The sequence below is a fragment of the Montipora foliosa genome, chromosome 2 (genome assembly GCF_036669935.1).
Source record: "Montipora foliosa isolate CH-2021 chromosome 2, ASM3666993v2, whole genome shotgun sequence".
Lineage (NCBI taxonomy): Eukaryota > Metazoa > Cnidaria > Anthozoa > Scleractinia > Acroporidae > Montipora > Montipora foliosa.
In genome coordinates, this window is record NC_090870.1 from 57482035 (window position 1) to 57494534 (window position 12500).

Sequence of the window (12500 nt, forward strand, 5' to 3'; positions counted from 1 at the left end):
TGGTTCATATTGCGCAAGCACAATTCAGTTTGAGGTAGGAGCCCATTTGACGGGAGGTAAAAGGCACAAAACAAGTAAACATGCCTTAAACATTACCATTACAACATTTCAACGCAACGTCTTGCAACATTGTTGGGCACAACATGTTGCATACGTTTGGCCAGCCTGTTGCGATATGTTGCAATGTGTTGGATGATGTTGGATCAAATTTGAAAACGGTTAAATTTTTGGGTGTTGCATGGTGCTGTACTCGTTTGGCCACGTTCACGCAACGTTAGGGAGCTTACGAAACGACGACGCCGACGGCAACGACGACGCTACAAAACAATAGCTTTAGTGAGCAAAAACAATGGCTCTGCACGTGCGTTTTACATTTTGGTACATTTCTTTGCCGTAATCTCCTAAATGACGACGTGAAATGACCAAATTCAAGGTTCTGTGGAGGACGTTAGCACATGACGATGAATTTTCAGTTCTCTCTCTACGCTTCCAACTCACTCATACCCGTTTAATTCCTCAACAGTTACTACACATTTTTAACGCGAAACGACATGAAATAGTTTTGTAGTGATATGAATAACGCGAACTCGTATTTTTAAATGAAGTCCTCGTAGCCGTCGTCGTCCTCGTTGCGTAAGCTCCCTATTGTGGCGCTAAGGGTGCGCACTTTAGGTCCACTTCTTGCGCGCCAGGGGCCTGGGACACATGAACATTGACATGTTGCGTTGCAAATGATGGAAATGTTGCGTGCTTTTGGCCAACCCGTTCAACACATGTCGCAACATCATGCAACAATGTTGCAAGATGTTGCGTTGAAATGTTGCGATTGTTTGGCCAGGCCTTTAAAGATACCATTGGTGCTCATGTATAATAATGAAAGAAACTCTAATTCTCAAGTTTTTAAGTCAATAACATATGATGAATACAGGTGGGTGGTATGTGAGGTTTTCCATTGGCGAGCCATAGGTTCATGAATTATAAATTATTTTTACAATAAAAAACAAGCGAATATGATGGTCGTATAATTGCACATCAACGCGTCAGAAGATGGAGAAGCATAGTGGACTCGTAGTGGTGTTCATCTGACCAAATACACGGCTGTATGCAAACACCGTCACTTAACAGAAATGAGATCCGGAAAAAAAAAACTTATAAAGGTGTATTCTAAGTTTTTCTAATTACGGTGATAATTTAAAATCATCCCAATCTCTAGTCTACTACTTCTCTTAATGCTACGTAGCCACTTATTATGCGCTTTTCTTTATATTTCTTTTTCACGGGTTTCGTGGAAAGAGACTACCGAGGCCAAGGGAGAGGGTATGATTGCCGGCTAGGCATCACGGTACTTTCGGTTCTGTCAAGGTTGAGTAGCTGCTGCAACAAATTGTGATGAAGATCATGAAGAGTTGTAGAACTCGGTCGCTACAACCGCACCCATTGAAAGCCACAACTCAGCAAGATGAAGTAGCGTTTGAAGGAGTACTAACCTTTTAAATTTTATTCACGAATTCTCTCTTCGAGTGAAACGACTGCTAAGGTACTTTAACGATCTGAATTCAACGGGCTACCCGAAAGTAAGCCCCTGTCCTCCGTTACCCTGCTAATTTCTGGATTTATCTGATAATGAGATACCGGACAGTGATGATGACACGTGTTTGTTCGCTTCACAGCCATTTGAATACGGGACTTGACCTGTTTTGGTTGCTCCTTGGTGTCTTCGACGAAGGAAAAATATCGGTGGAAGATCCTGCTTTTAAAGCCTTTTCTTTCTTTGGTCATCTTTTCCTCATTGTGTACGTTGTCTCCATGGTGATCGTTGCCCTCAACATGTTAATCGCTATGATGAACAAATCCTTTGAAACTATCAACGTAAGTATACGGGATCGTCCCTTATCATGCAGTGGAAATTACAATAACAACAACAATGACAACAACAACAACAACAACAACAACAACGATAACGATAATGGTAAGAATGATAATAATAATAATAACAATAATAATAATAATAATGATAATGAACTTCATTTAAGTGTAATGAAGTCAATTGTGTGTAACTGAGATAATGAGTGTGTCACTTTTCTTTGTTTGATTCTTTGTTCAAACTAGGAAGATTCAGCTACTTGGAAGTTCTCCAGAACTCGAATGTGGCTTGAAAGCATTGATAAAGGCAACGTGCTACCAGTGCCTGTGAACCTCATTTACTACTTTTTTAAGATCCTTTACATATTTTTTTATGTCACGGTCATAAAATGGTTAATCAAGTGTATTTCCCCACGCTGCCGCTGCTGTAAAAAGGTGAGGATCAACTGCTTACCAGATGGCAATAAGCCTTTTTCGATATATTAAAATTCAGCTGGATAGTGAGGTAATGAGGACAAAGTAAAAGGAAAATGGATGATATCTAAATATTTTTTACATTCATTCCAACGTTTTTCTATTGTTTTCGTCCTCCTTGCCTCACTATCAAGCTGAATATTTGATATTTCGAAAAAGTCCTATTTTCGACTACTGCCGCATGGGTAGACTATGGCGAGAGCATTTAGAAACCGCGGTAATTTGCAATTAAAGCAGCTGTGGTATAATTAAAACTGATGTATTCCATAGCTTCACACAAGATTGACACGCACTAAGGCTACACTGACTTGAGTGACAATGCCAAAAAAAAAGAAAAATAATGCTCCTAAAGCTCAACTGTCTGCACAATTCAAAGTTCGCCCATTATTCCACACTCCTTTATCTGTTTTCAGGCTGGCAACCAGGGACAGAATCATTCGGAGGCGCACGAGGTAGGTATAATAAACAGCGTCTTTGCACTCTGGTCGGTGTAATGAAAAACTTCGGATTGTCAGTGTTATCACCAAATCGTGGACACTTCAAATAATTACAAAATGTCATTGTGTCGAAAGGAAGAACAAATGAAAAACAAAACCGCGCCAAACAGCGACAGCAATTCAAATTTTGGGCGCAATGGCTCAACTTTCTTTGCTTCTAGCAAAGGCCTTGGTCCGAAAATGGTTTTTATCGGCAAACAACAGAATTCAATGCACGTCAAGCTTTGTTTTGATATATAGCGTGGCCTAGCTTGCCATATTCTCCCTTTTGTTTTTCGTCACTGAAAAGGCGTCATTTTAAAGGACAACAGAAAGAACTGCAGGACTTAGCGCCGCTTACAAACTTCAACAGAAATCCTCTAAGGTGCTTTATGGAGGAAAAGTGAAACGATCAAAACATAGAACAAGTATTTGCCTTTCGCTTGTGAGACTTAAACATCAGCAATACCGTGATTTGATGTTCGAAAATTTGTTTCTAGAATTCATATTTTCTCCGACAGAATAATGGCCTGCTTTTTAGAAGTGGTCTTGAATGATCAATGAAAGCAAGAAGCGGAGGTCGTTTCGATTTTCAAAGAAGAGATAGAAGTATTAATGAAGAACCTGCAACTCAGAGAGATGGTAGCTGAAACAACGACATGTTGAACAGTGGGGGTTTTACCACCTCGAAAGTCGTAGAAAACGAGCACTTCTGTGTATGTTGCTGGCCTCTCCCTTAAGGCTTTTTTTCCTCCGTTTACCGTTGACAATGATGGGTTTTCCGAAGTTTGGGTTTAGTCGTTCGTATTAAAAAAATCTAGGCAAGCAAAACTAAAATCAGAAGCAATCGAAAAGAAACAATTTTCAAGATGCAGAAAGAGTTGAGTTGCAGAGGTTGACTGAACGACTGAGTTAGAGAGTTAATGTGGTTCAACCTCGTTCCCAGGGTCTCTCTTCTATGCCTCCATTGTCGTTGAGAAAAGACCCTGGTTCACGCTGGTCACGTGTCTGCCAGAATATGGAAGGTTCACCAAATGTGTGTTAGGGGATGGGTGGCAGTGTAGGCCTTGTCGACATTGCAAAATAGAGAATCAACACGCAATTGATTTTTTGGCCAGATGACCATCGACAAAACGTTTGACGGCAGTATTTTATGTACTACACATATGGAGTTCGACGTGAAAGGCAAAAAGTTGGGGTCACATCGATCAAACGCCACAGAAAATATCTTCGCGTTATTCAAGTTTTCTCCCACGGAAAAGTCCGGATCAACGAAGAATGCTAATATTTTGCGGCAATTTTAAGTAGTGTGTGCAATAAACGTTTGCTCAGTGCAACTGCAAGACATGCATGACATGCAGGAAAACGTCCGCCAGAGCGATTTGCAGTTAGTTCTTTTGCATACTATTTATTTAAAGTAGAAACGAGTGAATTCTACTCAAGAGCGTGTTTTGTTATCTTTAAACTGAATTTATTACCAAAGCTTAAATAAACTCCCCTCAAATGGTCTCAATGAGCCCACACTTGAAAACATTAACTGGAACCCTGTAGTTCAATACCACCCAACTCAGTGTCTTCTGTTTTTGTGTAACACGTACCATAGGCAGCCCAGTGTACGCTTCCAGGAGCCTCTAGTACGGATGTAACGGAATTGGAGAACCAGGATGAGGGAAAGGGAAAGAAGTATTTGAAGACAGACGGGGTAGGTATATGGCGGTGACATGTAGAAACCGCGTTAATTTGAAACTAAAGCAGCTGTGGTATAATTAAAACTGAGATAGTCCAGATCTTCCCACAAGATTAGACTGACTTGAGTGACAATACCAAAAAAAAAAAAGGAAAATTATTCTCCTAATTGAAGCTCGACTCTGTTTATGCACAATTAGAAGCTCGTTCGTTATTTCACACCACCTTATCTGCTTGCAGGATAAGAAACAGGAAAGTAATATTTCAAAGTACACAGGAGCAACCTAAAGGGAGGTGGATGATGATATGTAAATACTTTTCACATTCATTCCAACGTGTTTCTATTGCTTTTGTCCTCATTGCCTTACTAACAAGATGAATATTTGATATTTCGAAAAAGTCCTATTTTCGACTACTGCCGCATGGGTAGACTATGGCGAGAGCATTTAGAAACCGCGGTAATTTGCAATTAAAGCAGCTGTGGTATAATTAAAACTGATGTATTCCATAGCTTCACACAAGATTGACACGCACTAAGGCTACACTGACTTGAGTGACAATGCCAAAAAAAAAGAAAAATAATGCTCCTAAAGCTCAACTGTCTGCACAATTCAAAGTTCGCCCATTATTCCACACTACTTTATCTGTTTTCAGGCTGGCAACCAGGGACAGAATCATTCGGAGGCGCACGAGGTAGGTATAATAAACAGCGTCTTTGCACTCTGGTCGGTGTAATGAAAAACTTCGGATTGTCAGTGTTATCACCAAATCGTGGACACTTCAAATAATTACAAAATGTCATTGTGTCGAAAGGAAGAACAAATGAAAAACAAAACCGCGCCAAACAGCGACAGCAATTCAAATTTTGGGCGCAATGGCTCAACTTTCTTTGCTTCTAGCAAAGGCCTTGGTCCGAAAATGGTTTTTATCGGCAAACAACAGAATTCAATGCACGCCAAGCTTTGTTTTGATATATAGCGTGGCCTAGCTTGCCATATTCTCCCTTTTGTTTTTCGTCACTGAAAAGGCGTCATTTTAAAGGACAACAGAAAGAACTGCAGGACTTAGCGCCGCTTACAAACTTCAACAGAAATCCTCTAAGGTGCTTTATGGAGGAAAAGTGAAACGATCAAAACATAGAACAAGTATTTGCCTTTCGCTTGTGAGACTTAAACATCAGCAATACCGTGATTTGATGTTCGAAAATTTGTTTCTAGAATTCATATTTTCTCCGACAGAATAATGGCCTGCTTTTTAGAAGTGGTCTTGAATGATCAATGAAAGCAAGAAGCGGAGGTCGTTCGATTTTCAAAGAAGAGATAGAAGTATTATTGAAGAACCTGCAACTCAGAGAGATGGTAGCTGAAACAACGACATGTCGAACAGTGGGGGTTTTACCACCTCGAAAGTCGTAAAAAAACGAGCACTACTGTGTATGTTGCTGGCCTCTCCCTTAAGGCTTTTTTTCCTCCGTTTACTGTCGACAATGATGGGTTTTCCTAGGTTTGGGTTTAGTCGTTCATATTAAAAAAATCTAAGCAAGCAAAAATAAAATCAGAAGCAATCGAAAAGAAACAATTTTCAAGATGCAGAAAGAGTTGAGTTGCGGAGGTTGACTGAACGACTGAGTTAGAGAGTTAATGTGGTTCAACCTCGTTCTCAGGGTCTCTCCTCTATGCCTCCATTGTCGTTGAGAAAAGACCCTGGTTCACGCTGCTCACGTGTCTGCCAGAATCTGGAAGGTTCACTAAATGTGTGTTAGGCGATGGGTGGCAATGTAGGCCTTGTCGACATTGCATAATAGGGAATCAGCACGCAATTGATTTTTTGGCGGGCCCCTGCCATCGACAAAACATTTGACGGCAGTATTTTATGTACTACACATATGGAGTTCGACGTGAAAGGCAAAAAGTTGTGGTCTAATCGATCAGACGCCACAGAAAATATCTGCGCGTTATTCAAGTTTTCACCCACGTAAAGGTCCGGATCAACGAAGAATGCTTATAGTTTGCGACAATTTTAAGTAGTGTGTGCAATAAACGTTTGCTCAGTGCAACTGCAAGACATGCATGACATGCAGGAAAACGTCCGCCAGAGCGATTTGCAGTTAGTTCTTTTACAGACTATTTATTTAAAGAAGAAACGAGTAAACTCTACTCAAGAGCGTGTTTTGTTATCTTTAAACTGAATTTATTAGCAAAGCTTAAAAAACTCCCCTCAAATGGTCTCAATGAGCCCCCACTTACCCCCCCCCCCCCCCAACAATACCAAAAAAAAAAAAGAAAAATTATTCTCCTAATTGAAGCTCGACTCTGTTTTTTGCACAATTAGAAGCTCGTTCGTTATTTCACACCACCTTATCTGCTTGCAGGATAAGAAACAGGGAAGTAATATTTCTAACTACACAGGAGCAACCTATTCTGCCAGTATGTTGCGACTTTCAAAGCACTTTGACATGTCATTGGTCCACGAGAGTCATGGCAATAATTTAGTAGTAATTAATTTATGGTATTCGTCGTATTACTTTCATAATTCGTGTAGTGAACCCCATATAGCAGCTCAGAGAGTAAGACACGATCCCTGCAATGGAACTGACACAAATTTTCCTGCCTGGAATAAGCTAGGGAAATAATTTGTAGCCTAAGCTACCAGACACAATGATAGAGATGTGACTAATTTACACGTGTGATACAGAAACAATGACAAATGGGAACGACGATCAGATGAAGCTACGCAGGCGCAGTAGACGCCTGTATCCAAGATGGCGGCAGGACTTGCGTCATATTGGATTTGACTTTAACCGTGTGTGGAGGGTCGTGTGGAGGCATATAAGAAGTGTTCCCGAACTTTTGCGCTGAGACATGTACAAGTTCATGAGAAATAACGGTTTTTTTCTGCTTGAGTGCTGAGGGAGCAGGCTTCATTTTTTACCTTGGTTTCTCATGTTGTAAAATCGTCTTGCGTTAGAGTAAAATGTATGAGTGAACCGCTCAAAAAGCAAAGGTTTATTACCTCAGCTTGCAAAGCGCAAACGACTGGCCATTCACAAGGCGTGGTAGATTTGAATTATGAGATTATAGCGGAATTTGAACATTGAGCAATCGAGTGCAAATTCAACACCTTAACCTTTGCAACAGGCAGCTTTCCTTTGTGTTTGCATTTATGCCGTCACATAAATTTTCTTAGGTTTTTATTTTGCTGTCGGACGAATGAACCAGGCTAAAGAAATAGATGAAAGAGATGGAAAGCTATGTTGAAGAAGTGAATTGATTGACCCGAATGTTTTTGCTTTCTAAAACAAATCTAGGACCGATTGACGACAATGAAGAGACTGGTGGTGAAATTTCTTCAAAAAAGCTACAAGAAGCATCCTGTGAGTGTTGGCCAAAGGACCCGTGCACAGAGCATCTAAGGGTTCCCCGACAATCCGTCTTAGAGGGGCGCTCCCCTAAGAAAGCTGCTAAAGAAACTAAACGTTTTTTTTACAGTAAACGTCTTTTTATTGTAAAGTTGTTGCACTCTGGATCTAGTTTTCCTTATTCTTGCTACTTGATATAACAATTTTTTTTATTACACCTAAGCCTACGTATGAAAGAGCTACGACCATTCGTTCGTTACTCTAGCTTGCCCTTTGGGCTTGAGCCAGATATAACATTTTCTTCTTTTAAGGAGCAAGGGTGGCACAGTCGGTTAGTGCGCGACCTTGATGCCCGAGTTCGATCCCCGGATCTCAAATCCTTGTTTCGACTTGTTTCCTTTCAGTGTAGCCTAAGTAGCTTTAAATACCCTTAAAACAGAGCACTGATGGAAAGAGGGGGGTAAAATGAGCGCACCGTCGGCTTCCTGGGAGAGTACTCTCTAGAGAGTAAAGGAACTTCCGACGTTAAATAACGTGTACCTTTACCTTTACCTTTTCGTTTGATACCATTAAGGCTTAATAGTCGAAATTATTACATAAAATAACTTGAAAAGTGATTTTTCTAAAGAAATTAGCCTTAATTGTTCTTTTAGTCTCGATCGGTGCGAGGTTGGCTATGTGCATGCAGGCATTAATTTGGTCTATATATTTAATTCGGCATGGAAAAATGCTGCTGAAAATAGTGAACGTTTTCTAAAAGTTGCCAACAACTTGTGGATAGCCTAAGATCAAGATGTGGACAGGGGTGTGCTGCATGTGTGCGCGCGTGCGTGCGTGCGTGTGTGTTTGTGTGTGCGTATGTGTGCGCGCGCGCTCTCGCGCGTGTGTGCGCGTGTGTGGGTTTGTGTGGGTAAGCATACGTGTATTTTATCTCTCCTTCAAAATAATTATGACTGTGATGTTGAACAGAGCTTGAGTCGATGCCGCGGAGCAGGCTCCCTCGACCGCGGTGATCATTCTTTGCTGCATCTGAAAGTTGATCATTATTGCATTTCTTTGAAATATTGCTGTAGGCATCACATTTCCTGAAAACTTTCCATCGCACTTCCCGTGCAACCTCTGCCTCCACGAAAAGGTTAACGTTATCATCTACTGAAATCCTCGCACCCTGAACACAATAAACGAGTTAACAAGTTCATGCCCGCACATAGACAAATTCACGCTCAAAAACTGTCGAGTACGTTCGGACCTTATGGTAGAAAATTGCGTGCCCTTGTGTAATATCGCCGGCCAACATTTCAAAAATTAACGGTCATTCGCTTAAGGTGCTTCATGATTGTAGTCTGATTGAGACCGTATTAGACAGAGATGTCGCAAAAAAGAGATGAATTATCTTTGAAGCCCTAGATTTCATTTATCAAATAGTATGATCTAATGCTCCTGTAAAGTTGAGCGCTTTTGAAAAATCGTGGTGAAACCATCAGAGTTTATATATATGAAGTGGCCACAAATTTCAAGAATCGATACACACACCATACGACATTTTAAGCGAGTCCCGATTCAATACAGACGCAATAACACGGAAGTTTATAAGTACGTATGGGCCTTCAAGGAAGGAAATTGTCGTACAAATTGAAATGGAGAGATCTCAAGAAATGAGACGTCTAGGGCAACCCGAAGGCGCTTCTTTTCCTATGGCTTGTGCCGTTCTTGTGGTAGGGGTGGCGCCATTCCCCAACCTCGTTCCTACGACTTTTCTCCTGCTAGAGTAGGGCGGGCAGGAAAAAACCAATCTTTTCCCGCCCTCCCTACTCTGGGCGACGAAAAGCCCTGGGAACGAGGCTGGCTATTCCCATCTTTTCAGTAATACTAGAACTCCTTTTATTAACCTCGAATGGATAGAAAACTGAGTTAAATTTGAAATGCGAATGCTGGGATTTGAGCCATTCATGTATCTTAACTTGGTACAAGTAGTTTTATCAACAACCGCTAAATATGGTCAGGAACCTGGTTCCCAGAGCTTTCCTCCGCCGAGAGTTGGGTGATATCTTTGGCTGAAATCTAACCTACAGATATCCACTGAGCGGAGAAATTTCTCATTTGAAAGAAAAATCTTTTGAACTGAAGCAGATACTTCCCTAGAAATTAAGAACTACATTTCTAGTTTCAGAGATTATGGGTGTCATGGAGCTTTTGAGACACGAACTGCAACCAGTAGTGAGCTGTTTTCTCTTTTAACTTGTCTTTATACAACTACATTTATATTGCTAAGTATTTTTTCTCCATTAGAGATGATTATTATAAAAATCTGGGAGATATCGCTGTCCTGGCAAGCGAAATGTTCTCTTCCAGTTGCCGTCCACGTCTCAAAAACGAGCGTGCTTACGCTCCCCATTAACAACTTGTGCGGAGTTGCTCCATAACTGCGATGATCGTTATCTCTTAAAAAACGGGATTTTTTCCGCTGTTTCAATACCTATTTTGCAAAGAGACTCCCATATTTCCGTGCGTCTGTTCAGTAATAGATCACAGATTATGTCAAAACATTGTAAGAACAAAAATGTGGCACACGAGGGGATAGCCGAATGTGTCACTAATGTTCTTACCACATTTTGACATCTTTTGTGATCTAGTACTGAAGAGGCGCACGGCAACATGGAATTTATTTGTTTTATATAGTAAAGAGTTAAAGTTTGTAATGATGACGTCAGCTCTGCGTCTATTCTCTATTAGATCATAGATGAGAACCAATCAAAATGTGTGCATTATTGAGATGATCTATCTGCTATCTATCATACACTTTATCTTTGATCATTTCGTAGTTCGTAACCCTAACCCTTACCCAATTGATTTCAGTAGTCTTCTACGCTTAAAATTAAATCTGGAGTGTTCTTTTATCATTAGTGCATGTTTCCATGTAAACGATTTATTCCAAGTTGTTCACATGTTTAGGGCGCATTCTTTTGGGGGTTACCCTGTAATAGGAACACAGGTAATAATCGGTTGATCTGTTTTTTGGCAATTACTTCTTTTTTGGATCGGACGAAATTGCTTTGCTGTGGTTAGAAGCACCATCAAAGCTTCGGTTGAATTAACACCAACCCTTCAGACAGGTTACATACCATAAAAATGCCAACGGCTTTTTCTTTTAAGTCTAACCAGGAGTTCATGAAGGGGAGCCTCAATCACCTATGCTTGGTCCTGGCCTAGGAGTCAACTCTTTCACGAGTAAAATTATTTAAAGAATTCCTCCCTTGGGAGATTCAGCACGCCCACTGTTGTAAAAGCCAATCAAAACAGAGCTATCTCAGTGACAAGGGAAATATGATACTTTTTGGCGGGAAAAACCTGTTCCTAAAAATGAATTTACTCGGGAAAGGGTTTACTTAAGGAATTAGCGGAGAAAGAGGCTCCCTTGATGAGCTCCTGGTCTAGCGGTATAACTAACGGACAGTATGTTTTTAAGCCGTGTTCGATGCTTTGGTTACCAAGTTTTTCTCTTACCTTTATTTTGATGAGTAACCTCTTCCCGAAGAGAAAAGGTCATCTCGGAAGAAAGCAACGACAGGATATGTTATTATTTTCGGGAAACGGTCTCAAAAGAATGCGCCATACAGTTGTACATTTAAAAGTCTAGAATCACAGAACGTAAAAATGTACTTTCGACAAGCTATCCAAAGGATTAGCGCTAGATAAAAGAAAACTATTATAGACGAACCAGTTTAGTTGACTTTTAATTAGTGATCAGAGTACTAGGCCACAGTTAAATGAGTGTGCTACAACCAGGCACTTTCGTCTCGACAGGAAAAAAACTTGTTTTGATGGCTGACTACTTTGCAGTTTCCGGCTGTAAATCGTTCGTCGCGAAATAATGGAATGTGCCTTTTGGATATGATGTAGACTAGTAAACTTAAGAAAGAAAGTGTTAAAATTTGTATTAAAACTACCACTTGTTATGACTTTGTGTAATGCAACAATTTATTGCCTGAATAGAGCCGAAAAAATGACAGTTAAGTTTTATGGACTGCAGTTATCGCTTAACTGTGTTCATCCTCTTTAAAAAAGGCTGGTTTTCAGATCTCACCATAACCATAACCATTAGATCAGGTAAAATTAGCAGAGCCGTGAACATGTCAATTAGTGTGTTTTGACGGACGTTTTGACTGAGCTACTAAAAGTTACCCATGACCAGTACGCTACGGAGCTGTGTATGTTGTCGTATTAAAAAGATATATAAACAAGCAAAAATAAAGTCAGAAGTAATCTAAAAGAAACAATTTTCAAGATTCAGGAAGAGTCTAGTTGCAGGATGTGGTTCAACCCCGTTCCCAGGGTCTCTCTTCTATTCCTCCATTGTCGTTGAGAAGAGAGACCCTGGGAATGAGGTTGAATGTGGTTCAGCTCACATATTTTTATCCCAAGCAGACAGAAAGCCTCTCCTTTGAAAGAGTGTCACCTTTACCCTGGGACTGAAGTTACTATTTCCGATTAAAAGCTTAGTCATTACTTTCCTCATATCTTTTTTTTTTGAAACCTGAAAAATATGGATCTGTCGGGGGACGGTAAACGAAGAAAAAGAAGCGGACGGCCTTATGCTTAATAGCGACCTTCAGATTGAGGTACGAGAACGAATACCAGTGCGA

The 12500-nt window shown here is 40.5% G+C and overlaps 1 protein-coding gene across 1 annotated transcript in view; it reads left to right on the top strand.

Moving 5' to 3' along the window:
* Positions 1 to 11816, top strand: part of LOC137993661 (transient-receptor-potential-like protein) — a 34849-nt gene extending 23033 nt beyond the window's left edge. Inside the window, exons 5-10 of the mRNA XM_068839627.1 lie at positions 1671 to 1869; positions 2110 to 2298; positions 2751 to 2789; positions 4417 to 4515; positions 5154 to 5192; positions 7807 to 11816. Coding sequence (XP_068695728.1) covers positions 1671 to 1869; positions 2110 to 2298; positions 2751 to 2789; positions 4417 to 4515; positions 5154 to 5192; positions 7807 to 7911 — 670 coding nt within the window. The 3' untranslated portion in view covers positions 7912 to 11816. The remainder of the gene's footprint in view (positions 1 to 1670; positions 1870 to 2109; positions 2299 to 2750; positions 2790 to 4416; positions 4516 to 5153; positions 5193 to 7806) is intronic.
* The last annotated feature ends 684 nt before the right edge of the window (positions 11817 to 12500 follow it).